Source organism: Myotis yumanensis, unplaced genomic scaffold (assembly GCF_028538775.1).
Source record: "Myotis yumanensis isolate MYYU_CA2020_CCGP unplaced genomic scaffold, mMyoYum1.0.hap1 SCAF_19, whole genome shotgun sequence".
In the NCBI taxonomy this organism is placed as follows: Eukaryota; Metazoa; Chordata; class Mammalia; order Chiroptera; family Vespertilionidae; genus Myotis; species Myotis yumanensis.
Window position 1 is genome coordinate 20907891 of NW_027223770.1, and position 27994 is coordinate 20935884.

General features: G+C 47.3%; 1 protein-coding gene across 1 annotated transcript; it reads left to right on the plus strand.

The window, feature by feature from the left end:
• The first annotated feature begins 102 nt into the window (after positions 1-102).
• Positions 103-27844, plus strand: JAM3 (junctional adhesion molecule 3). Its single transcript, XM_070399278.1, has 9 exons — positions 103-221; positions 19613-19678; positions 20141-20254; positions 21477-21629; positions 22071-22273; positions 23176-23275; positions 24871-24997; positions 25085-25139; positions 25484-27844. Exons 1-9 carry the CDS (start codon positions 143-145, stop codon positions 25517-25519), a joined length of 933 nt encoding a protein of 310 aa, XP_070255379.1. The 5' UTR covers positions 103-142; the 3' UTR covers positions 25520-27844.
• Positions 27845-27994: the final 150 nt, after the last annotated feature.

The following is a 27994-nucleotide window of genomic DNA, read 5'->3' on the forward strand; positions in this document are numbered from 1 at the left end:
TCACCATGGTGACGGCTCGGCCGGCCCGGTGGTCGCCATGGTAACTGGGGGCGGGTAGCAGGGTCCGGCGGGCTGGGCGCATGCGCGCGCGCGGGGAAGCCTGGCCGCGCCGCACGCTCGCGACCCCTCGGCTGCTCTCGACATGGCGCTGCGGCGGCGGCGGCGGGGGCTCCTGCTCCGCGCGCGGCTGCCCGACTTCTTCCTCCTGCTGCTCTTCAGGGGTGAGTGTGCTGCTGCCCGTGGGAGGGGGGGCCCAGGAACGATGGGAGCCGAGCGGGCCGAGTGGCTGGAGCCCATCCAGGCGGGAATAGCGGTCCCGGCCCGGGCTCCGCGGCGGAGAGGACTCGGGTCCCGGGGAGAGGATTCGGGTCCCGGCCTCGAGGCGGGGTCCGGGCGGGAGGCCGGGCAGCTGTGGCGGAGCTGGGCCCGAGGCGGGCGTGGGACCCTGCGGGGGACCCCGGCGCGGGCGGCGCGCGGAGAGGCCGGTGGGCAGCCTGCGGGGTCCCCCGGCGCCCGCCCGGCTCCTGGCCCCGCTCCCTCGGGCTCCCTCGGGCCGCGCTGTAAACAAAGGGACTCCGCCGGGGCGAACGCAACTTTCGTGTAGAGAAAACGGCGCGATCTCACCCCAGGACTCGCCCGTCTACCGCCCGAGCGAGGAGCGCGCGCAGACCCCGACCCGGCGCCCGGGCCGCTCGGATCGGGGCGCAGCGAGGCACTGGGGAGCCCGACGCGCCCTTCCCACTGTCGGGAGTTCCCACCAGAGTCGCGTGTCCCGGGACAGCTGGACAGAAGGACCGAAATAGCTTCCGAGGAGCGAGGGCGCGTCCTGGGCCCGGGGCACTTGGAAACTAGCGTGTTCTTGGTCTTTTTACAACAACTTGGGGAAGCTGGGTTTCCCTAAGCCACTTGCTCGATAAGAAAGCGAAGACCAAAGGCCAGTCTCTATTCCAGGTCAGGGGGGCAGCAGACACTACCCCATTCCCCCCACGGACTGTACCCCACACTTCTTCCCCCCGGTTCTGCGGTCGTTTCATTGTCTGGCTTCCCTAGCATTGTCCTCCCGTGATGTTTTGCGGAATATGCAAGTGAACACGCGAAGGGACTGTCTCAGAATTGGGGGGGGGGGGGGGGGGGCGGGGTAGGGGAGGAGAACAAAGCATTCCTATGTGTGATGCGCATTCACGTGCAAGTGCCCACAACGGTGGCAGTGGAAAGGGGGGGGGGGGGGTGGGTGTCCCTGGGACAGAAGCTGGGAAAACGGGGCTCTGTGGTGAAGGATAGCGTTTCAGGGTGGAAGTATCCACCGTAGATTGCCTGGAAGTAATTTCCAGAAAGGTACGTGGCCGAGTGATCTAAGTGGCCGGAGGCTCGCCAGGGACAAGGGTGTCAGGAATGCCCGGCTCCCGACTTCGTCGGTCACACGGACACTGTCCTATTCACAGAGGGAACAACTCCCTATTGTTGCAGAGGGTCCGCGCACATGAAAGCTGGCAGTTTCTATTGCAGGAGCATTTGGCAGTTTCGTTCAGGAATGAGTTTCAACGCGGTGTTTTTTTTGTTTTGTTTTTTTAAATAAAACTGGAAGATGCTAGGAACTTCACAGACCCATAACCTCTTAGTTAGCCCTCCTGGAGGAGCTCGTTCGGTGGCTTTCTTGACTTAAAGGGCTGAGATTTACCTGGAGAGCAGGGGAGAAAGGATCACATGTTGCAAAATAGGACCAGTGACAGAGAATCAAGGTGGTAGGATGTGTTAATTCTCTTTGGAGGGACATACGTATTTATTCAGGAGGGAGCTCTCTTTCCATTAACTTATGTTCTAAATATATTTCTAGGAGCTTGAAAACCGTATTCTTCCACAAGTCATGATAGCTGTGTCTTTTTCTTTTTTAATTTACTCTTTTTAAAATAAATATATTTTATTGATTTTTTACAGAGAGGGATAGAGAGTCAGAGACATCGATGAGAGAGAAGCATCGATCAGCTGCTTCCTGCAACCCCCCCCCCCCCCCACTGGGGATGTGCCTGCAACTAAGGTACATGCCCTTGACCAGAATCGAACCTGGGACCCTTCAGTCCCCAGGCTGACGCTCTATCCAGTGAGCCAAACCGGTCAGGGCTTTTTTTTTTTTTTTTTTTAAATATTTAATTTACTCTTTAATTGCGATTGCTTTTTTGTATTCTCATTTAAAAAAAGAACGCTGGGTTCCCAGTATAATACAAACATTCTGTATTCGTTTCCTTTAGTCAGGCTGGATTATAAGAATTTAACATGTATTAATTCATTTAATATTAATAACCACTCTAAGAGATGGTTGCTATTATTTTTTTCCCATTTTGTGAGTGGAAAAAAACACAGAAGTACAGAAAAATTCAGTAACGTGCTAAGGGAGATTTAATTTGGAAATCTTCAACATTTGGTGTTAATCCAGTTTTGGGTTACTTGTATTATTCCATTTGATAGTGGCGTTCTTTTTTTTTTTAATATATTTTATTGATTTTTTACAGAGAGGAAGGGAGAGGGAGAGGGAGAGGGATAGAGAGTTAGAAACATTGATGAGAGAGAAACATAGATTCAGCTGCCTCTTGCACGCCCCCTACTGGGGATGTGCCTGCAACCCAGGTACACGCCCTTGACCGGAATCGAACCTGGGACCCTTCAGTCCGCAGGCCAATGCTCTATCCGCTGAGCCAAACCAGCCAGGGCAGATAGTGGCGTTCTTATTATGGATCAGTTTAACCGAATTATCAGATGTTCAAAGCTATGTGGTTTGTATATAAAATATTTCTTTTGTCGAATGGGTGACAGGTGCAATTCAAGTTTACAAATGTTCTGCCGTATGTCTTTTTAAAAAAAGATTATTACTGTCAGGCTCCCAAATCTTGGATGTCCTAGAGCAGCGGTTCTCAACCTGTGGGTTGCCAACCTGTGGGTCGCCAACCCTTTCACAGGGGTCGCCTAAGACCATCGGAAAACATATATAATTACATATTGTTTTTGTGATTAATCAGTATGCTTTAATTATGTTCAATTTGTAACAATGAAAATACATCCTGCATATCAGATATTTACATGACGATTCATAACAGCAAAATTACAGTTATGAAGTAGCAACGAAAATAATTTTATGGTTGGGGGTCACCACAACATGAGGAAGGAACTGTATTAAAGGGTCGTGCATTAGGAAGGTTGAGAACCACTGTCCTAGAGGGAAGTGCTCCATTTAGCATTAAAACAGTAACAGTTTGCATTCTTGGGACAAGACAGTGTGCTGAAGCCTAACAAAATTTGAAAATCAAAACTTCCAGGACGTTTTTGAAAAAGAAAACCAAGGAAAAATAAGTTCTCAACTTTCTATTTGCATGTGTTTGAACTCTTGAAACATTTAAAAAAAAAAATAACCCATTTTTTAATGCTATTTTAATTCTTTTATATGGTCTGCTAGGTGTGATCATGATTGGAAGGCGCGTGTATTTTCAGAAAAACAAGGAACACCTGCTGATGCAAGCAGTGCCTCACGTCAGCTGTTGACGCTGATGACTGTTTGCTAGGCATTTGCTCTTGGTGCTTCAGGCTAGGGAGTCTGATGGCTAGCTGTTAGAAACACGTAATCGGAAGAAATTGCGTAATCGTAAGAAATTGCGGTTACATCCCGGAGGAATGATCCTACACCCAACTCCTATGCTCTCTGCCGCTTGCTCTAAAGGCGGCCCCGTAGGGTAGGCTTAAATCAATTCTTTTGAAGGAAACCAGATTTGTATTAAGCACACTTTCTGAAAGGACCAGATAGTGTAACTGAAGAAAGCGGTGGATTTAGTACATCCACCTAGCAGCTGTTAGAGATGTGATATTAGCAAATTCCTTCTCTATACATTCTTTGGATTTTTTCAGAGCACAAGTGGAGTAAAAGAAAGGAAAACACGTGTGCATGAAGTTAGGATGTATGGCGTCTGCTGAATGATACCCTAGTCATGAAGTTGCATTTTCTCTCTTCAATTTATTCTATTGGTGAGAGTTACCGATGTCTCCCCCGCCCCCCCCCCCCCCCCCTCCACCCCTTGCATACCTCCACCAGGCTCCCGGTTCACCCCAGGCCTTCACTTGTCTATTGTCTGCATCCATATATGCATATAAGTTCTTTGATTAATCTCTTCCCACCAGCTTCTCTTTTTTAAGCTATGTTTGCAATCAGGTGGTGTGAATATGATGCTGTTAGAGCTGCATGCAGATTTCAAGTCCTCTGTATCTACCCTCTGAAAGCTAACAGTGTATGCAAATGGCCTCACTAGAGTAGAGATCCGAAAGCTTGGGCAAGCACATTCTTTTCCACTTAGTTTGGCAAGGACAGTACCGACTCTGGAAGTCCGACAGTGATATCTAAAGCCTTCATTTACTGCTTCTGCCACTTGCCTTTTCACACAGAAAGCGTCCTGAGAATGAGTCCTGGTCTCCGTGATAAGGAATGCTGCCCTATTTTGTGTTGGTGTGTTTTCTTTGTTTTTAAGGAGTATCTATGATGGGTTATATATTTCCTATGAGTAGTTAATATGTACAGCGGGGTTTCAATGCTGGTTGTGTAGAAACATCAAACTTTAAAGTAGATATAGATATAGATGTGTGTGTGTGTGTAATTGATTTCAGAGAGGAAGGGAGAGGGAGGGAGAGATAGAAATACCAATGATGAGAGGGAATCATCGATCGGCTGCCTCCTGCTTGAATGGAGCCTGCAACCCGGGCTTGTGCCCCGACCAAGAATCGAACCATGATCTCCTGATTTATAGACTGATGCTCAACCACTCAGCCACGCTGGTCGGGACAAAACATCAAACTTTTTAATAAATTAGGAGCACGCAGTCTTTTTCAACATCACCTTTCGTTTTCAGAGAATCCCAAGGCTCCTTTGGTTCAGCCTTCTTCCTGCACATCGTTGCCAAAACCCAAATCTGCCATATCCATCCTGTGTGCTTTGCCCCAGCTCCCAGCGACCCTCCCGTCTCCATGAGCAGAGCTCTCGTCCAGTTCAGGGCAGCAGGTACTTCCTGAGTATCTGTAGTGTGCCCCCTGCTGCACCGTTCTTCATGCTGGGGGTGCAGAATGAAGACAGCACCCCCAGCCCTCGGGGGGAGCTGGGACGAGTGCATTGTCAACTATGTTGGGCTTCAGTTGTTGGGTGCAAATGCATTTTATCTTGTCAGCGATATAAAAAGTTTGTTGAGAACAGAGGCTGAATTGAATTTCTCTTGTCTCTTTTCAGAGATGATTAGAGTAACTATTCTCTTTGTCACTTGAAACTCAGTTAACATTTCTTAAACACTGCCTATGTGTCCAGGCCTTTTGAATGCTTCTTATCTTAGTTCCAGCGGCCCAGAAAACTTTGGGAAATTCTTAGTTTTTACCACAGTAATCTCTGTGGAAGAAAAAAAAAGGCAAGTGTTGCTTGACTTGGTTTAGTTTAAAAATCTTTCTACCATCTACTCTGTGCAGTTATACAAGGTTAAGAAGAAGAATATGGGGAAATGCTTATGTTATAATTTAAGATGCACAAGCTGTAAGTATGATTAGTATATACCAAGTGGTTACAACTACACGAAACATCTAATGCTTAGGGGGGAACCTGGAAAAAGTGAATCAGAATATTGCTAGGTGCTGTGTTTAAGTGGTACACCTCATGGCCCATGGTTTTCTACTCTTCCCTTTTCCTGGCTGATGCTTTTGTCTGTTTTTGAAGTTTTCTTTAATGAGGATGCTTTTATATAATGGAAAGAAGTGCGTTTTGTCTTGGCCTCCAATGGATAAATAGTGGATTTTTAAATTTGACACTGGGAAGGATTTTATTTTAAAATGCGGAAACTTCGTTTCACGTGGTAGCATGTGGATGGCGCCTTTTGCCAGCTCCTTGGTGTCCGTCACCGTGGATGAAGGAGGGCCGCCTTGAAGTTCAGTTGTTTGCATTCTTCGTGACTCATCGGAGAGATTTGCTGTCATTGCTTCTGGGTGGGGAAGCCAGCTGTGTCTTCCTCAGCAAATGGTTAACTGGAAAACTAAAAGCTGATGAGAGCACTTGTCTCCCCCTTTCTCCTGCCTCCGCCCCCCCCCGCCCCCTTTATGAACTAACAAAACCGTCTGAGTGGTGGCGTAGGTCTGCCTGTTTAGAGTCAGCCCACGTTTATCGAACGCCTGCCTCTCAGTCGTGGGCGAGCGGAATGCCAGACAAATGGACTTCCTTGCAAAGTCGACGCCGAAAGATGTTTCCTGAAGTAGCCTCAGCCGATGCGCCCTTATCAATTCTTCCTGCTCACCACAGACTTCCTTGCTGGATATCTTCTCTCAGAACATGGTTAATGTCCTCAGGATGAAGTGCAGCTGTTGGGAGGAGTACAGAACCAAGAATGCACAAACCCTCAAACAGCTGCCTTTTTTTTCTTTATTTTTTCCCCCCTCTAAGGTATCTCGACCGGGTGCTGGAACTTAATCTGTGAATTCCTGTTTACCTGGGAATCTCCATTTTCATGGCAGTAAAGCTTTCCTTGGGCAAAACAGGGAAATGTAAGATGAACTCTTTTCCATTCCAGAAGGAACATGCAATTTAGATAATTAGCTAACAGAAGCCTTTAGGGCAGTGATGGTGAAACTATGACACGCGAACTCATTTTTTTGGTTGATTTTTCTTTGTTAAATGGCATTTAAATATATCAAATAAATATCAAAAATATAAGTCTTGTTTTACTATGGTTGCAAATATCAAAAAATGTCTATATGTGACACGGCACCAGAGTTAAGTTAGGGTTTTTCAAAATGCTGACACGCCGAGCTCAAAAGGTTCGCCATCACTGATTTAAGGTAAAAGGTTTCTGTATTGAGATGTGTAAGCACTTGCTCTGGACTGGCCTTGGGGAGGAGAATTTCAAGACGGAGTAGACTTGCAGGGATAATTTTGATTTACAAAGTGCAGGTTTGGGAGGATGGAGGTGTTGAGGGCCAATTAAGTGTGTGTGTGGGGGGATAGTATGTGCAAAGGTGTGGAGTTGGGAATCCATATGTTGTATTTTGGGACCAATGAGTTATAATGATAAAAATATTAACCACTACCATTTATTGAAAACGGTGTGTCAGGCATTGTGCTGATAGCTTTACCTGGGCTGTCTCCGTTGATCTCAGCAGTCAGTTTTTGGAGATTTCATTTTGCAACTGATGTAGAGGTTAATTACCTAGCCCAGGCCATAGCTAATAAATTGAGGAGCCAAATTGTCCATTGGAGAGAACATTAAAGAGGAACTAGATTGTAAAGTGCTTTCAATGCCAGGCTAAGAAACTGGGGCCTTCTCATGTAGGTTGTAGAATTTTACTTGGCAGTTTGAAGCAGGGAAGTGTTCTGATCAAAGTGATTTTAGAAGTATTGATCTGATATTCAAGAAGACTGGAGAGGGAAGGTCACTTAGGAAGCTACTAGAATAGTCAATGTCACTTCATTTAGGAGAGCTCTCTTGGTGTTGAATTCACTTTTATTTATTTTTGAGAATATGTTTGTTTCAATCTTGTTCTTGAAATATAGATTTACTGGATGCATAATTTTAGGTTGACAGTTATTTTGTCTTACAAACTAATGTTACACGGATGTATCCTGGTTTCCATCATTCCTGTTGCAAAGCCTTGTCATCTTGCAGTCATGGCATCAATCTTTCCCCTCAGCTACTTTAAAAATTTTGTCTTTGTCTTTGGCATCTGAAATGTTACTACAATGTGATTAGGGTGGATTTATTTTCTTTTAATTTCTTTTTAAATTTTTATTGCTTTCAGAGAGAAAGGGAGAGGGAGATAGAAACATCAGTGGTGGGAGAGGATCATTGATCGGCTGCCTCCTGCATGCCCTCTGCATGCCCCCCACCGGGAATAGAGCCTGTAACCTGGGCATGTGCCCTTGACCAGAATCAAACCCGGGACTCTTCAGTCCGCAGGCCGATGCTCTATCCACTAAGCCAAACCAGCTAGAGCTGGATTTCTTTTTAATGATTCTACTTGTTAATATGTTGTACTTTGTGTATCTGTGAGTTTATATCTTTCCCAGAATTCTCAAGTATTACCTGTACACATATTGCCTAGCTTCTATTGTCTTAATTCTTTTCTTCTGGGATTCTGCTAAGATCTGTTCAGTCATTCTGTCTTCTAAGACAGTTAATGGTTTGGTCATAATTTCATATTCTTCTCTTTTTGTGCTGTTTTGGGTTATTTATTTACCTTTGCTTTATAGTTATTTATTTTTCCAGCCGTATGTAATCTGTCATTTAATCAATGCATAGAGGATTTTTTTTAACCAATTATATTACTCATTTCTAAAATTTTACTTTGTTCTTTTTATAATCTGGTTTCTTTTGCTTGCTCATTTTTTTTATTCCTTTTTAAAAACTTTCATGTGCAAATGTTTTATATCATTCATCTGATTCTTTTTTTTTAAAAATATATTTTATTGATTTTTTACAGAGAGGAAGGGAGAGAGATAGAGAGTCAGAAACATCAATGAGAGAGAAACATCGACCAGCTGCCTCCTACACATCCCCCACTGGGGATGTGCCTGCAACCAAGGTACATGTCCTTGACCGGAATCGAACCCAGGACCTTTCAGTCCGCAGGCCGACGCTCTATCCACTGAGCCAAACCGGTTACGGCCCGATTCTTTAAGTATGTGAACTTCTTGCGGATCTAAATCTAATGTTTATTGTTTCTTATGACTTGCTGGTGGTGGTTTGTTTTTCTTGTAAACTGATATTTGGTTGATCTCAATCTGTACAAATCTGAGCCTGGCCCCAGGAAGCTTTGTGTGGGAGAGTATCCTTCTACTGGGCGGCATTATTTGAAACTCTCAGGCTCAGCTTCTCTGCCTTCCTGCTGGGCCAAGGGCGCAGTCTCCCCCCTGAAGTACTGCCCTTGGGGTCACACGCCACTCATCTTACTACTTTCTGGTTTCAGCTCACAGATATTTTATTTGTTCTTTTAAGGATTCTCCTACTTCTTGTGAGCCCAGAGATACATTAAAGACTCTGATGTATGAAGACTCTTGTTGCTGGGGTATAAAGACCTTTCAGAGTTCAAATCTACTACACTGCTGGAAGCAGGAAACTCAGCTTTACTTAACCCTCACTCCCTTTTTAAATTTTTTAATTATTTATTTTTTGAGAGAGAGAGAGAGAGAGAGAGAGAGAGAGATCTTGTTCTATTTATTTATGTATTCATTGGTGGTTTCTTGTATGTGCCCTGACCGAGTACCGAACCCCCAGTCTTGGCATATATGGACCATGCTCTAACCAATAGAGTTAGCTGGCCAGAGCAACCTTTTTCCCTTTTGATTAACATAAGAGTCACATACCTTTCTTTGCCTTGTTTTCTTTTCCAATTGCACTTGACATTGAGCATTCTTTTATATTAATGTCAGGTGTACAGCATGGTAGTTAGACATAATGGACGAAGTGATCCCCAGTACACACCTGGCACCATACATAGTTATTAGAGTACAAGTGAGGATTAAAACACAGACAAAACTGTGTAGTTCGATGTAGACCCATTTTTAAAATGTGTGTTTTATTTCCCTTGCCCTAGGAGATATACCTGGAAAAAATATTACTAAGAGCAGTGTCAGAGAGTTTACTGCATATGTTTTCTTCTAGGAATTTTATGGTTTCGAGTCTTACATTTAGGTCTTTAATCCACTTTCAGTTTATTCTTGTATATGGTGTGCGAAGGTGGTGGTCTAGTTTTATTTTCTTTGCATGTATCTGTCCAATTTTCCCAGTACCATGTTTGAATAGACTGTCTTTACCTCATTACATTAGATTAATTGATCATATAGGCATGGGTTTATTTCTGGACTCTGTATTCTATTCCATTGATCTATGTGTCTTTTTAAAAATTAATATGTTTTTATTGATTTTAGAGATGGAGGAAGGGAGAGGGAGAGAGAGAAACATTAGTTGGCTGCCTCCTGCATGCCCCCTACTGGGGATGAAGCCCGAAACCGGGCATGTGCCCCAACTGGGAATTGAACCAGTGATCTTTTGGTGCATGGGATGGTGCTCAACCAACGGAGCCACACTGGCCAGGGTTACACAGATCTGTGTGTCTTTTTTTATTCCAGTGCCTTGCAGTGCGGTGAGATATGAAGTAGTGTGATAGTTCCCACTTTGTTCTTTCTCAAGAATCCTGTGGCTATTTGGGGTCTTTGGTGGTTCCACATACATTTTTTGATTATTTGTTCTACTTCCATGAAAAATGCCATTGGATAGGGATTTCACTGAATCAGTTGATTTTTTGGGTAGTGTGGACATTTTAATGAAGTTAATTCTTCCTCTCTATGAGCACAGTCTATGCTTTCATTTATTTGTATTTTCTTCAACTTCTTTCTCCAGTGTCTTATATTTTTCTGAGTATAATTCTTTTACCTCCTTTGTTAAATTAATTCCTAGATATCTTATTATTTTTTGATGCAATTGTAAATTGGATTGTTTTCTTAGTTTTTTTTTTCTGGTAGGTCATTATTGGTCTATAAAAAGCAACCGGCCCAGCTGGTATGGCTCAATGGTTGAGCATCGACCCATGCACAAAGATGTCTCTGGTTCAGTTCCCAGTCAGGGCACATGCCCGGTGGTGGGCTCGACCCCCAGTGGGGACCCTGCAGGAGGCAGCCGATCCATGTTTCTCTCTCATCGCTGTTTCTGTCTCTCCCTCTCCCTTTCTCTCTCTCTCAAATCAATAAAAACATATATTTTTTTTAAAAAGCAACTGATTCCTGAATGTTTATTTTATATCCTGCTACTTTACTGAATTTATTTATCAGTTCTAGTAATTTTTTGGTGCAATCCTTAGGGTTTTCTTTTTTTTTTTATAACATCCGGGACTAATCTTTTTTAAGGTTTTCTATAATTATATATTTCTATATATCATGCCATCTCCAAATAATGACACTTTTATTCTTTTCCAACTTGGATGCCTTTTACTTCTTTTTCTTGTCTGATTTGCTTGGCTACGACTTTGAAAATGGACATTCTGGTTTGGTTCCTGATCTTAAGGAAAATGTTCTAGTTTTCCCACATTGAGCAGGATGTTAGCCGTGGGTTTGGTATATATGGCCCTTCTTATGTTGAGTTATGTTCCCACTATGCCCGAGTTGCTGAGAGTTTGTATCATAAATGGTTGCGGAATTTTGTAAATGCTTTTTTCTGCATCTGTTGATATGATCATATGGTTTTTGTTTTTCATTTTGGTTATGTGGTGTGTCATGTTAATTGATTGGCGGATATTAAACCAGCCTTGCATCCCAGGATTTTGTTGTGGATATTTGTCTATAATGTTATTATTTTGTAAAGTCTTTGTCTGGTTTTGGAATTGGTGATGCTGGCCTCATAAAATGAGCCTAAGGGGCCTCTCCTCCTTGTGGATTTTTTGGAATACTTTGATAAAGATAGGTACTAATTCTTCTCTGAATGTTTGGTAAAATTCAGCTGTGAAGCCATCTGGTCTGGGATTTTTGTTTGGTGGAAGTTTTTTTGTTTTGTTTTTTACTGAGTTAATTTTGTCTGTGTGCTGACCCTTTAAAAGAATGCCTGGGTTTCCGGTAGCCGCCTGCCTCCCTCGGACGGACGGACAGAACCCTTGTTAATTTTCACAGCCTGGTGTTGTGGCTCCTCTCTCTGGCACGTCTAAAGTACCCCCCCTCGCCGAAACCAGTTTGGCTCAGTGGATAGAGCGTCGGCCTGCGGACTGAAAGGTCCCCGGTTCGATTCCGGTCAAGGGCATGTACCTGGGTTGCAGGCACATCCCCAGAAGGAGATGTGCAGGAGGCAGCTGATCGATGTTTCTCTCTCTTCGATGTTTCTAACTATCTCTCTTCCTTCCTCTCTGTAAAAAATCAATAAAATATATTTAAAAAAAAAGATAGTGCCTTCTTCCAGAGAAGTCCAGCATGAACAGCTTCCCAGGAAGAAGACTTTTTTAAAAGTCTCTTATCGAGCTGGGTCTGTAATAAGACAGATTCCAAGTTTTTGTTCTCCAATGGGAGCCTCAAACGTTTCAACAGCAGTGAATATTTCCAGACTCTCGAGATTTCAACTAACACTTTGAAATGAATATGAATGTAATCTATGCGAGAGAGAGCTGGGAGGCCCGGATTTAATACCCATAATGCTGTAGTTTAATGCCCAACGTTTGGTTTACTTCGCATTTTTTGAAAGATGCTCTTTGTTCTTACACAGGGGCATTTTGTTTGTTCAGCTATAGGGTGCTTTCCTCTTCTTCCCTCCTCTCCCCTGCTTCCCCTTTACATGTAAACGAAAAAACATGCCCTGCTCTGAAGGGCTCCTAACATTACATGGCACATTGACTCAGCCTACGAAACGCCCGTCACGTCATTTCACTGGGTTTTTGGGAAAAGGTAACACTAAACTTTCAGGTGGAAACACCCAGTGGAACTCGGAGGCCTGTTTATTCATTCATATGGCACTTTCTTGTCCTGGACTCATCCATTCTTAATAGCTATTTATCTACTAAGACGTTTATTTTCAGTGTAAACTCAGTAATTTATATTGGCAGCTCCTTCACTTAAAGATATGCTGGAATTTCCACTGAAACATTTTATTATTCAAAGTTTGCTAGTTCAGGCACAGAAATTTCCTCCAGGCTTAAGATGTCTAGTCTTTTTCTGCAACTATCACTGAACCATTATTTAAATCCAAGAATGTCAAAGAGAAATTTTTCCTTACTCTTGAAACTTAAGACTTGACTTTTGTTTGTTTTTTTGGAAAAATTCTGGACACTAGTACTTTGGATGAAATATCTTCCTCCCATATTAAAAAAAAAAATTGAAAACTTTCCACCTCATTAAAATAAACCATCAGGGCCCAGCTGGTGTGGCTCAGGGGTTGAGGGTCGATCCATGAACCAAGAGGTCTCTGGTTCGATCCCCAGTCAGGGCACATGCAGGGGTTAACCAGTGAATGTATGGCTAGGCAGAGTGATAGGTTAGTGTTTCTCTCAAATCAATAAATAAAGTGGGTAGTTTGATAAGTGTGGCAGATACGTAAACTCTTTAACACCACAATCAAAATATTGACATCCACGCCTGCCAGAAGCTTCTCAGTGCTTCCTGGTGATCCTTCCCTTCGGTCCCTCCATCTACACCCCCCGACCCTCCATCCTACCCTGTCCCCTGGAAGCTCCTTAATCTGTTTTCTGTCATTACATGCTGGTTTGGATTGTATAGAATTTTATATAAATAGAATCATGCCTTATGCACCCTTTCTTTTGATATTCATCCACGTTGCAGCACGCATCACTAATTCTTTTCCTTTTTGTTATGAATTGTAGTATCGCATGGTATGGAAATACCACAGTTTATCTATTCCCTGTTCGTAGATATTTGGATTCTTACCAGCTTTCAATTACTACCAATAGAGTTGCTGGGAAGAATTTGTACACACACATGATTTCATCCTCTCGGAAGTATCTGGGAATAGAATGGTTGAATCAAACGATAGGTATATATTTAAATTTTAAGAAACTACCAAATTGTTTTCCAAAGTGGTGGTTCCATTTTACATTCCCACCTGCAGTGGGTGAGAAATCCCGTTTTTGACATACTTGTCCACACCTGATCTGGTCAGCCTTTTTAATTGTAGCCATTCTAATAGGTGTGTAGTGGTATCTTATTATCTTAATTTACATTTCACCATTGGTTAATAATGTTGAGCATCTTTTCTTGTGTTTATTTGCCTTCCATAAGGTCTCTATGGCAGTCACTCAACTACCATTTTAGAGTGAACGCACCCATACACAATAAGTAAGTAAATGAATGGGTGTGGGTTGTTCCGTTGAAACTTTACTTGTCAAAACAACAGCAATGCCACAAAAAATAGGAGCAGGATGTATACGGCCTTTCGATTGTAGTTTTCTGACTCCTGACATAGATGATCCTGCTGTTTGCAAATAAAGACAGATTTGTTTCTTCTTTTCCAACCTGGATACTTGTAAAAATGTCTTTTTCATGCCTAGTAGCCCTGGCTAAATCCTCTGATACAGTGTTGACTAGAAATGGTGGAAGTTTTCAGTATGATCTGTTTAGTCTGTATATGAATCAGGGGTCATCAATAGAAAAGAGGTGTCCTACCTCTGTGTTAGAGAAGAAATACCTGCTGGTTTATAAGTTATTCTTCTACCTCTGGTGGACTGAACCAAAACTAATGTGAACGTGTGAGGGCTCACCATTTTTTAAAGACCGCCCCCTCCACCTTCCCTGCTCTCCAACATCTCAGTCTCCATTGAAATATTTCATAGCAGTTAAAAACAACATATTAAAGCTTATATGCGGTAGTTTTTTTCCCTCCTTTTCTTTTTTCCTTTTTTTATGCGGTAGTTTAAATAGTTTTTCTCTTGATGATGTCAGTGGGATAAAACAAAAACAAAATAACTAACTAGTCCCTGTCTTCTATATAGTGGTTTCTGGTGGGTAAAGTTACGTTACATGTTCAAGCCGGAGCCCCCGAGGTGCTCCCCCATTCAGACGGTAGAGCAGGGGGCACCACCTGCGCCGCCTACAGCATCAGTAATAAGGCCGTTTGCATGCAGCTCTGCAGGATCCCGAGGCAGCGGGGCTCCGGGACCGGCTGGAGGGGTTGCTGCAGTGCCTGCAGTTGATGCGGGTGTGATGTCGAACTATTTCTCTATAGCGACTGAGAGCACACACTTCCTCTCCGGATGTTCCGATACCAGAATCTGTGATCACACGGGAAAGTGGGCTGCAGGACTGGGCTCACAGAGAACAGTTTTATGCCAGGGTCTTATTCTCAGGGCAGTTGTTAGGGATAATTTATTTCCAGATGAGGTATTTTGCAGAACAAGAAAATGCCTTGACACATGCTCTCTGTTTAGTCAGACCTATTTGTCATGCCTCAGCACCTCGGAGATGGGTCTCGTGGCGACAGACGGAGAATTTTATGTGTTTGTCTGCGCTCTAGAGCCAGGAGTACTGTGCAGCGGGTCTAATTAGTCTGCGATTAGAAGAAGTGATAGTACAAACTCCTGTGAAGATGGTGACCACCTCTCCACCAGGCCTTTATCCCCGTCTAGTTAGTTACTTCATAGGCTCTTTCTGAACCATTGAAAACATGGAGGAATCACTGCACTATTATAGTGAAGTGGAGCCATTATTTGGGGTGATTCTTTCCCCATTATTCTGGGTGTTTCTTTCCCTTTCCTTCTCTCCCTCTGCCTTCCCTTTCTTTTTTTAAATATATTTTATTGATTTTTTTACAGAGAGGTAGGGAGAGGGATAGAGAGTTAGAAACATCGATGAGAGAGAAACATCGATCAGCTGCCTCCTGCACACTCCCCACTGGGGATGTGCCCGCAACCAAGGTACATGCTCTTGACCAGAATCGAACCTGGGACCCTTGAGTCCACAGGCTGACGCTCTATCCACTGAGCCAAACCAGTTAGGGCTGCCTTCCCTTTCTTTACTCCCCCCTGCCTCATTCCTCTGCCCCCTTCCCCCACCTTTACTTTCCCTTCGTTCTCCCTCTTCCTTTCCCAGTCTCTAGTTTAGGACAGTTGATTCATGTTTCACCTGGTGATTTGATGCTGAAAGGGCGTGAGACCTGGTCCTTCTTTTCTCCTTTTGGAATTTTGCCATCGCTTCCATTACGGTGACAGTGACTTCTTCCCCCTGACATTCCTGGACTTGCCCCTGACGCTGTATAAACCTCCTCCAGGGTAGTCACTTCTTCACACATTTCCAGCTAGGGTGGCTAGTCGATGGAACTTCACTCTGATGTTATCGGACTTGGTTAGTCAGAAGCGTGGTCCAGAAATCCTTGATGGCTTTGGTTTGGAAATAGAATTAAATAGATAGCACGTCAGATCAGGAGCATCTCATCTGACGTCTTCCTGCTGGCTTACCATGGCATGCGACACGAGATTGCGCTACCTCTGAATTTAGGGGTGCCCCTGGAAGTTCTTCGTGGAGTGAGCATATGTGCAGTGAAATGACATGCTTTTCTTCTAGATTAGAGAGTCAACACAAGAAGTGCCATAGTCGTCGTGTTAGGGTTCTCCAGAGGAACACCCAATAGGATGAGTAAGATAGGATAGCATTCATTTATTTTAGGTATAGATGGTTACTATGTATAAAGAGACTTGTGATAAAGAGCTGGTTCCTGTGATTATGGAGGCTGGCGAGTTCAGTCTGCAGGGCGGGCCTCGGACTGAGACCCTGGATCACTGAAGGAACAGAGGAGGTCTGGCCTCAGTCTCTTGGAGAAATTCCCTCTGCCCAGGGAGGCTGTTTTTATTTTTTATTTTTAGGTGTTCATTTTTATTTTAAAGAGGGAGGAAGGAGGAGAGAGAAACATTGATGTCAGAGAGAGACATCAATATCATGCCCTCTGTCTCCTATACACACCCCAGTCAGAGATTGAACTCGAAACCTAGGGATGTGCCCTGACCAGGAATCGAACCCACGGCCTTCCGGGGCACGGGACGACACTTAACCACTTAACCAACTGAGCCACACTGGCCAGGCAGGAGGCTGGTCTTTCTTATTTATTCATGCCTTTCTACTGTTTGGGTAAGGCCCCTCCACATGGGGTGGGGGGGGGGAGACAATGTGCTTACTCAGAAGTTCACCAATTTAAATGTTAATCTCGTCCAAAAACACCTTCTAAGTTGACACATAAGATGAACCATCACAGCCCGATTTACTTGGAAGCCCATGATATTTGGTTGGGTCTTTTTATACTTTATTTTTAAGGGTCTATTCGTATAACCATTTAGTTTAGCCAGAGTAACAATGGGCAGTCTTTACCCAGGGCTCCAGCTGGTCCTGTTCTTGTCAGAACTTACAGTTAGTTCATTTCCTGTGTATCCTTTGCTGTGTGTCTGGGTAAGTGGGTCTGGAAAATATTATTGACGGGTACTTTCTCCCCTAGCTGTTAAATTTCTTACAAAATTGGTTACAGAACTGAGACATTGTTGAAACGATGCTGTCTTTGGGGATATTTTCTTCTCCGAGATGGATTATGCCAGGCATGCACACAGAATAAAAATGTAAATATTCTCCACTGGAAAGCCTGCATACCACTTTATATTTAGCCTTGGGCCCCAGTAGGCAGTGAGGTCCCACAGTGACTCAGGCTAACGTGCAGCCACGCCGTTCTGCCCTGGTCAGGAAAAATTTCTTTTGAGCAGACGACCAACTGGACAGAACGCCAGAGGCCGAAATAACTCTTTACAGCGCCAGACATGCACAAGCTATTTCTTAGCAGCACATCTGACCGAAAGTGAAAACATTTTCTAAACAAGTGTCTTTTCCCTCTTGGTTTACAGCAATGCATATAAATCCAAATAAATTCCATTTTTCATGGAGAGTGAGACAGCCATTGCCTCTTCTCTCCGCTCTCTCTGCAGTGAACTAACTAACAGCCATTGTGAACGGCAGGAAGAGGTCCCTTATCTCCCAGGATCCCATTCAGCAGCCTGTGTTGCTGTTTGGATTGGTTTTGGGGTTCACAAGAGGGAAAGACAGGTACTTTTCCCGTTGAGGCCTCGCTCTGTATGGACGTGGCTGAGTGGTCAGCTTTGGAATTCAGCTGTTCATGTACTCGCCAGCTTCAGGACACGTCACCAGAGTTAGACCAAGGCTCTTGGAAGAACGGGGGCCGAGACGGACATGACCTCACCATCTGCTAGGCCTCCATGTATTTGTAATCGTGACGTTTTATGTTGTTCTCAGGTTCTTGTTCTTCAGAAGAGTGAAGGGAAGTAGAGAGCACCCTCGTGCCCAGAGGAGGGCTGTGCTTCTGTGGACACAGCCGGAGTGTGGGGTGGGCCCTGACGTGGTGACGTAGGCTTCCCAGAGGGGCTGCATGTGAAAACCAGGGGCACTGGGGACAGAGCGTAGCTCTGGGCCTTTTCCAACCCACTGAATCGGATTGGGGTATGTGAGCTCCAGGGGCTGAGGAGGTGGGTTAGGAAATGGCATTTTAAACGGCTTGTCTGGCGTCAGGGCCCAGACACTGGCAGAATTCCTGAAAGGTCTCTCCCAGCTGGAATAGGAAACGGCAGTTGTTGTCCACAGCTGCTAAACTGTTCCAGATCATAAAAGCGGAGGCAGACAAAGACACAGAACTTCAGAGAACAGTCTGCGGAGCTCGTGAAAGCTGGAAAGACATTGTGAGGGTTCGCGCTTCCTCTCCTGCCTTATCGTGCTCTCTGCCTGCTCCCTCCAAACCCGTCGCTGTTTCCCCTGCTTCCCTGGAAGGAAGAGATGGCCGCCCTGAAGCTGCCCCACCATCTGGTTATCATTCCAGAGGTTATTTTTAAAGGGCACTTACTTCCCTTGCAAACTCCTAAGGAAGGGCTTCAGGAGAACAATGCGATGGAAGCTGAGGCGTCAGGTTCTGAGTCATGTTGCCCTTTTAGTTCCAGGTCCTCGTTTTAACACCTCTGTGCTGCTGTCTCCTTTAGTTCTGGATAGATTTTCATGACATGTTTCTCATAAGAAAGACGGCACAGAGCAGGGAAGTGGGGACTGGGGCGGGAGCTTCTGGCTTTTGGCTTTGCTCTGTGCTCAGAGACGTGAACCTGTCCAGGACCCGGTCCCCTGGCTGGGACGTGCGTGGAGTCACTCCTGCTGCCCGGGTGGAGTCACTCCTGCTGCCCGGGTGGAGTGCTGTGAGACAACCCGAACGGGGTTCAGGAGAACATGTAGTTCTTTAAATTCTCAGCGTCACTGTGTGCTCACCCTGTAGTCTCCGCCTCCTTGTTAATGATCAGATGTTGGTGGGAGGAAGTGAGTGGCTGCCTTGCTCTTTCTCTGCATCAGGCATCATCCTGTAGGCTTTGGTGAGTCCTGTTCAGAGAAAAGTGCCTTCATGGGTTCCTGTCTCCTTTTCAGCAGCAAGTAAACTGAACCACCAGAAGCAGCGTACCATCACATGTGCTAGATCTGGGAATTAACTCTATAGAAAGATACTAAAGGAACTCATTTAGGTTGACATAAGAGAACACTAGACAGTAACTCAAAGCTGTGAAGATATAAGTCTTCAGTAGAGGCAAGTGTAAAGGTTAGCCTTATTATAATTTTGGTTTATAACTGCAGCTTTTAATTTCTATAGAATAAAAGTAATCATAAATCTATGTTACTGATAAGGCATCCAGTGTGTAGAGATGTAGTTTGTATCATCAGTAGCATAAAGGGCGGGGTGACAAGGTGGCCCCTTCGGGTCTGGATGATAGATGTTGAGAGGATTAACAGTGACTCTAAGCAAGGAGAAAACTCATAGAGGAAGAGTCTTTACAGCTCTAGGGGGCTTTATTCTGGAACTAAGAAGGAAAGTGAATCCTCCGAGCTCTTCTCTTTCTCTTGGCTTTTTCCAGTGAAGTCAGACTGAGAGAGAAAGCAGCCAACTTGCTGTGTCTGTGTGTCTTTGTTGTGGGATATAATCTGTTCCCATCCTTTCTGGTGAGTGATTGTTGTCCATGTAGATGGGGAACTCTGACCTCTGTCCGAGGGCTCTGTTGTTTTAGAGCCACATTGTCTCTGATTTTACCTTTTTTTTTTTTGTCTTCCCTTCAGGCTGCTTGATAGGGGCTGTCAATCTCAAGTCCAGCAACAGATACCCAGTGGTGCAGGAATTTGAAAGTAAGTATTGGAGACTGTGAATTGGGAGAATGGGCACCCTCTCGTGGACATGCCGGAGTCTTGCAGCCAGCTCAGGCCAAGCATGTGGGGCCAGAGATGTGCTGGTGGGTGTGCAGGGGTGTTGGTGGGGCCCAGCCTCCGCAGGCCGCAGGGGCTGCAGGTTGGATACTGGCTCAGGTCTGCCCTGTCCTGGCTTTGTGCTTACACGACAAAGACATTTCCATATACACATGGAGTAGGAAGGGGAATGTCTCCTCTACTTAATAAAGGTTCCTGCTAATCATCTTCTCCTTTTTCTGGCTAAAATTCACCTTTTTCTTAAAGTCTCCTGGAGCCTGGCAATAGCTGGGTTTTAATCTGCACGAAAGACCTAACATTGCGAAGGCTTGCGCGGGCGGCGTGGGTGTAAGTAACCGGAGTTGTTCCACTGCACTGAGAGTTCCTTTCTTTTTCTCTTATTAGGTGCGGAGCTGTCTTGTATCATTACAGATTCACAGACAAGAGAGCCCAGGATCGAGTGGAAGAAAATTAAAGATGCTCAGACCACATACGTGTTTTTTAACAACAGAATACAGGGTATGATGCCATGTCCCCTCCATGTTTCCAGGCCAGACTTCCTCTCCTCCCACTGGTTCCGCATCTTAGCCAGGATTTTTATTTTTATTTTGTTTTGCTTTACTTACAGAAAAGTCAAACATGTCAAGGGAATGAGACTAGCATATTGAACCTCCCTGACCCTGTCACCCAGCTTCAGCAGATATCAATTCATTAGGGTTTTAATCTCTCTGCAAAATAGCTTTCTGAAGTATCTGAGTCAGCATGCTCCCAGGCCATCTTTATATCATGATCCATGACATGAATGATGCAAGTTAAGTGAGTTAGAGGGTCACATGGCACAGCAAGGAGACAACAAGTGTTCGGTGCAAGCACACTGCACTGAAAAAGCACTTGCTAGACAGCTGGTGGGTGTGATCCTGTGTGAGCACAGAGGTAAGCATCAGGTGCTCTCGGGCGACATGACGGAGGGGCAGGACAGGTGGCGTGAAAAGCTTCCCAGAAGTGACCTCTAGGCAGAGAAGTGAAGGCTAGTCAGCCAGGCAGGATGGTGAGGTGTGGGGTGAAGAAATGTGTTGGCCAGAAAGAATGATGTGTATGAAAATATAGAAGCAAATGTCAGCTTGGCTTATTAGAGACATTGCAAGGGCTCCCCCATTGCTGGGGCTGACAAAAGAAGGAGGAGGGCCACGGGGGACTCCAGGTGAAGCTGACCAGGTGTGTCAGGGCCAGACTGGACCAGCTCGAGGCAGTGAATGCCAGGCTCAATCCCCAGGTGGGGCATGCAGGAGGCAGCCGATGAATGACTCTCTCTCATCATTGATGTTTCTATCTCTCCCTCTCCCTTCTTCTCTGAAATCAATATATATCTATAATAATAAAAGCGTTATATGCTAATTAGACCGAATGTCCTTCGGATGAAGCTGGGGCTGCGAGGGAAGCCCAGGTCCCTGGTGCCAGAGGGAAGCTGGTGCAGCAGCTGGGGGAAGGAAGGCCTACTCTTGCACGAATTTCGTGCATCGGGCCTCTAGTATCTATATAAGGACAGGGGCATATAATGAGTCCTCACACACCAGGCACTGTGTTGGTGTCCAGTGTCCTCAGAGCTCACCTGTTTTAAAGGAACAGAAATGGAAGCCAGTCTTCTCATGAGGCGTCCAATGCGGGCCCCAGAAACTGCCCCCTTCAAGTTACAAAGAGATCTCGAAAGAGTCTTTAGTGCCCTGTTCCTTCTCTTCTCCAGGGGACTTGGCAGGCCGTGCAGAGCTGTTGGGGAAAACCTCTCTGCAGATCTGGAACGTGACCAGAAGAGACTCTGCTCTTTATCGCTGTGAGGTGGTTGCTCAAGACGACCAAAAAGAAATGGACGAGATTGTCATTGAGTTGACTGTGCAAGGTAGAAACTCACGTGCAACCAGGGTTCCCCTTTCAGGCCTCATGAATTTGTATGTAGGAAAAGGAAGGACCAACTCTTACTTTCTTTCCTTCTGTAGCTGCATCCCTGAAGGTGTCCAGCTTTAGGGAGGGTGTGGAGACCTGGGGCTGCTTGAGTTGGGTGGAAGCTTCTGCCACTTCCCTCCTCGCACTGTGGGAGGCCCCTGGGGAGGTGGAGACCTTGGGAACATGATACTGGGGATGGGTGGGGTGGGGGGAGGTGAGCTACAGGGGCAGGTTTCTGGCAGCAGACCACACAGGCGGAAGGTGTGGCTATAGGACAGCAGGCGTGGCCATGGTCCAGTGGTGGTGCAGAATCCCCTGGCTGGCTTTCTTGTTTGGGGAGCGGAGTTACGGCGGGCTTGTTGCTGATTTTAAATACCAACCTGTGCTTCTCCTACAGTGAAGCCAGTGCCTCCGGTGTGCACGGTACCGAAGGCTGTGCCCGTAGGCAAGATGGCCACGCTGCACTGCCAGGAGAAGGAGGGCTTTCCCCGGCCTCATTACAGCTGGTACCGCAACGACGCACCCCTGCCCAAGGACTCCCGCGCCAACCCCAGATTCCAGAATTCCTCCTTTGTCATCAACTCCGAAACGGGCACTCTGGTAAGACCTGGGAGAGGTGCGGATGGGAACAGGATGGAAACGTCTGCTGGGCAGGGAGACCTGTGGAAAGAGGAGCCACTGGGAGGGAGAAGGGAGCTAACGTCCCTGTCAGACCCCGGGAAGAGGGGGCCGGTGTGAATAACCACCTGTCAGACTCATGAGACAAGCAGAGAAACCTGGTTACGGCTGGGTATTCCATGTTAAAATTGTCCATTGTTTCAGGCATGATCATGGTATTGTAGTGATAAAAGATTCCTGTCTGCTAGGGCAGTGGTTGGTAAACTGCGGCTTGCGAGCCACATGCGGCTCTTTGGCCCCTTGAGCGTGGCTCTTCCACAAAATACCACAGGCGGGCGCACACGTACAGTGCGATCGAAACTTCGTGGCCCATGGGCAGAAGTCAGTATTTTGTGGAAGAGCCACACTCAAGGGGCCAAAGAGCCGCATGTGGCTCGCGAGCCACAGTTTGCCGACCACTGTGCTAAGGAAAGGTATTCGTATTTGTGGATAAAAGATGTCTAGTGGGAAGGGGTGGGTGGGGCAGAGGTGAAGGCAGGTCTGCTGTGCCCAGCGACAGCCACCCCAGCAGGTCACCAGCCTTGCGGCACGTCTGAGCACGCAGTGCCTGGGGTGCTCGAGGGGCAGGCGTCGTCACCCCTCTTCCAGAGTGAAAGTCACGCTAGCATCGTACTCTGGATGCTGCCAGGCTTGAGTCTCCACACACCAGGGAAGCTGCTGTTTGGAAGCTCTCAAGCGAGGGTGTCAGGAATTCCAGGAAAGAACCTGGACAGGACCTGGAAGCGCAGGAAACCAGGCGGCGGGCGGAGCAGACGTTGCCCGTGGGAGGCGGGAGTCTCTTCGCGCCTGACAGGCCTCCCATCTCCTTGTCACGTCCCGAGCAGGTGTTCAGCGCGGTTCGCAAGGAGGACTCCGGGCAGTACTACTGCATGGCTTCCAACGACGTCGGCTCGGCCAAGTGCGAGGCGCAGGAGATGGAAGTCTGTGAGTGCCTCTGAACAGATGGGTTTTCTCTTTAGGCTGCAAGCGACTGCACCGTTACATTTAGTGTCCGGCGTCCGTGCAGACAGCTGTGGGTAGCCGCCTGCGTCACCACGGCCACTCGGGTGCAGGGCGGTGAGGGCAGCTGCATGGTGACCAAGTGTCCTTTGCAGGTGCTGGTCTCCTCAGGACAGACTTCCCACTGCTGTTGGTGTTGGAAACATGGCTAATTATGTCCCTTGTAACTGCGTTTAATAACTCCATTACTTTGTAGTTGATAAAAACATCAGGTTGTGTTGTCTTCAGAAAATCATCCGGTGGTAGGCAGATGCAGGGAGCTGAGGCACAGTCTTAGCCCAAAAATCGCCCAGTTCTGGGCCGATGCCGGCTCTGTGGTACTGTTCTCGGGGGCCGGGGTTGCTGAGCTGGATGGGGCAGGTGGAGTGGCCAGACACACCCGGGGAACTGAGCCCCCCCAGAGCAGTTTTCCAAACTTGCCCGATGCCGAGAATCATCTGGGACCACGGGTTCTCATTCATAATCCAGGCCCCACCACGCACACGACTGTCTCCGGGAGGTCTGGAGGGTCGCTGGGAAAGAGCGTTCCGGGGGCTCTCCTCGGCGTCAGGTCTGGGAAGCTCTGCTCTTCGGGGGGAGGAGGAAGATCCTGGGCTTTACTCCAGACCCGGTGACCCTCGGGATCGGGCTGGGGACCGGAGGTTTTAAAATAGAAATCTCCAGTTGACTTTACGAGTACACCATGTTAGGAACCACTGCCTGGGGGAGGGAGAATTTTCCACTCCCTCTGTTACTGCATCCCCTGCACACTTTCCTTCGTGCAGACACACACAGTGGGAAGTCCTCAGTGGCCGCCCATGGAACGTGACTCTGCCCACCATCCAGCAACGAGAAAGGGGGTCCAGGCTTCCGTGAAGGGGGCTTGTGGGTACCAGGCCGGGCATGCAGGGAGTGGCTCTCCTCTCCCCTGGACTTCCTACTGCCTGAAACTAGCTCTCTTCCCCCTGATAATCCACAGCACAGGGAGCCCCGAGAATGAGGAGTTTTCTTCCTAAGACGCCAGGCTCCTCGTTCTGTAGACAGTGTATCCGTCTCCTCCAGTGGTAACTCAGGATTTAGCCCAGGGGTGGGCAAACTTTTTGACTCGAGGGCCACAATGGGTTCTTAAACTGGACCGGAGGGCCGGAACAAAAGCATGGATGGAGTGTTTGTGTGAACTAATATAAATTCAAAGTAAACATCATTACATAAAAGGGTATGGTCTTTTTTTTTTTTTAGTTTTATTCATTTCAAACGGGCCGGATCCGGCCTGCGGGCCGTAGCTTGCCCATGGCTGATTTAGCCAGAGGAGCGTTCAGGCTTCTCTACCCGCCAGGCCCTTCCTACAGGACCAGGGGCAGCAGCATTGGACGTGGAGGCCTCGGCGCCTTTCCACGTGAGGACGGGCACGGCCCGGAGTGCGCTAGGAGAGTCTTCGTGTCCTCCCCCGTCTGGCACGGGGAAGAGGCACCCCCGGGTCAGGTGCTTGGTGAGGCCAGATAGTGTGGAGCCTCTCCTCCCTCCACCTCCCTCCCATCCAGATGACCTGAACGTGGGCGGGATCATCGGCGGCGTTCTGGTGGTCCTGGCTGTGCTGGCCCTGATCACCGTGGGCATCTGCTGTGCGTACCGACGCGGCTACTTCATCCACAAGCAGGACGAGGAGAGGTGAGCCTGCGCTTGTGGAAGGAATAAGGTACAGGCGGGCATTAACGTGATGCCCAGCAGTCGCTCAGCTGCCCTCCTCTGTTTCAGTTTCAAGAGTCCGGGGCGGCCCGACGGAGTTAACTACATCAGGACAGATGAGGAGGTACGGAGCGAGGGGACGGTCACTGGGGAAACCCAGGACTCGAGGGGTCCCCAGCAGGGAAAGGGACATCCCTCCTTGGAAACCAAGTGGGTCCCATAGAAAAAAGATACCCAGGTTCCATTCCAGACACTGGGCTCTTCAGCTCTGCGCAGCACACGTGCACGCTGACGGCCTTACAGCTGCGAGCGCTTGCGCTACCTGTTAGGATGCTCAGGCTGACCTGTCCTGCCAGTTTCTCCTCCGGGGACATGGTGATTTGACACGACTTTGTTCCCCTTCCCTCTGCCCCAGGCCCCTCCGTGGGCAGAGGGTGGCCGTATTCTAACCCTGTGCTGGCCTTGCAGGGCGACTTCAGACACAAGTCGTCGTTTGTGATCTGAAACCTGACATGCGGCCGAGAGCACACGCAATACCTCCACCAGGAACTTCCCTAGAGCCGCCGGAGGGCAGCGCACCCGACAGAGCTAGACACGCGTGCAAAGCTTTTTGTTTTGGCCAAAGTTGACCGCTACTCCTTTCCTCCTTTTTAACAAGCCGCATGAATAAAAGAATTTTCCTCAAGATGGGCTCAGGCATCACAAGGAAAAGAACTGAGTGAGCTCACCAAGGCTGGCTCTCAGCTCAGACCGCTGGGTCCCATGGGCCTGGGAAGCAAGTTCATTTGCCACTTGCTGTGGGTCAGCCGGGGGGAGCACCTGCGAGGGGGGAGGATGCCCTGCAGCTGCGGTTTGAATCGGTGCGTCTAGAAAAGAGGCTTGTTGGCCGTGACCTCGCCTCAGTGGCCCCGACAGTCTGCACCAGCTCTTCTGAAAGGCGCCTCAGTGTTGTCCTGTCCATCTGGGGAATCCTCTTGGATCAGCACTTACAAAAACAACCAAAATCAGGAAGGTGAACTCGCTGGGAGGGCTCCTTACCTGCAGGAACCCCGCTCGTCGCCGGAGGGTCTCTATGGAAACCTCCCGCTCAGCCCAAGTGTGACATGGTACTAAACGTCCTGCTTTTCTATGGGTGTTTGTTTTCTAGAATTTTACATTCTAAATTTTTGCTAAACATGTATTTTGGTTACTGAAAAGAAAACTTCTATTTAAACTGTAAATATGTTGTCATACAGTGTTGAATAACCTATTTTTTTAAAGAAAAAGTTCAGCTTGCAGGAGGAGTTCCAAGCTACTCGTGTCAAATGGAAAACGCCAACAGTAAGAGCATCCTAACCCACGGCGTCCGCACGGGTGCTCGCTGGGCCATTCCTTCCACAAGTGCTTTAGCGTTTTCGAGAACTGCCACCGACACGTCAGACCACATTGCTTAGGGAACCTTTAAAATTCCGGTTGAGTAATGTCAAAGTTGTCCTCTCTCCAAAGAAACACAGGCGCTCTTAGGTCAGCCGTGAACTGCCTCTCCCTTAGATCCCTACCACCACCTGTGGCCAGAGACCATCAGAAGCTGTCGGTCACGGGCAAACCACATGGGTCAGCTCCCGGGGTTGAGTCATATGCCCGAGTGGGTGTGGGCTGCCAACTCCCGAGGCCGCCAGCACGTCCACTCCAACCGCCGATGCCGCCCTGGCTGTGTGCCGACCAGCTCCAGTCGGTTGTTCATGCGCCCAGCACCGGGCCCAGCCTAGAACAGGTGAGGTGTCCGTGTAAGAAGGTGGCCCTCCCCGTGTGGCCTCCCGCCGCTGGGTTCCTGACCCACAGCCCGTTCTGGTTGTGGATGGCTCACAAAACAAAAGCTACTGCTCTTTTGTTTTTAAATGTATGTAACTTATTTGTGCGGTTCATAACACTGTGCAGGCCAAAGGCAGTTCTGAATCAAGCCTGCCAGCTACATTTTTAAAGACGAATTCCACTTGCCCTCTTTGCCATGAAGAAAGTGCCGACGCCGCGGCCTGTGCTCGCCTCGCAGTGGAGCCAGGGCAGAGCCTGATGGTGAGCAAAGTGCCGACCTGAGTTCTGGTTCTGATCTTAGTTTTCCTCCACCCCGGCCCTGCCCACGCCGTGGGGATGCGAGGAACACGCCTGCCTTCTGCGGGAGCAGGTCTTGCCGGGTGCGCTGTTAGCTGGCGGAGTGGTTTGAGGGAAGCCCTGGCCCTGGTGTGCTTAGAGGGTAGTTTTCATGTAGCCACAGTCATCTTGGGATTAAACTTCACTTGTCTTAACTTTTTCTACTTGGAGGGGTTTTTAATTGGAGACTGTGACTTTTTATGTGAAATACTTTGCATGGGGGAGTTGGCAGGAGCAGTCGGCAGCTCTCCATACCTGCTTACTGGTACCTCTCTCCTGCGTTTGTATTGAATGCGTAGGATGAGGACTATCCCTTCACCTTCACCTCTTCTTGGTAGGAAGGGATAGCGCCCCCTTTCTCTAATTCTTGGGGATCAGTACTCTGGCCTTGATCTTGGTTGTCACAGTGATAAGACAGCCTTATTACCTTTCTTATGCCTAAAACCTATGCTGGGGCCAGGTGAACTGGGTCTGACAGGAGAGAAAAGTGAAGCGTGGAGTCTGGGAAGTAGTTGCCTGTGACTAAAAATGTAGATAGATAAGAAACACTCATGTTTTTCAAATGTGAATGTGACTAAAGGCATGAGGTCTGTCCGCTGCCGTGGCCTTCGGTGTGGCTGTGCGTAGGTGTGCAGACTTGTACTAACACCCCCTAAATCGGTATTTGTTCAACCTCATTTATAAAAGCTTTACAAAAATCAACTTTGCCTCGTTATTTCTTTCTTATTTCCTCTCATGTCGGGGTTGCCCTTCTTCCTAGCATTTCCAGGTGAGCCCTCAGACCGCCACATGTCCATGGGTTGGACAGGAGTGGCTCACTCAGGAGCAGCTCTGTGGGTAGGTCACAGGGAT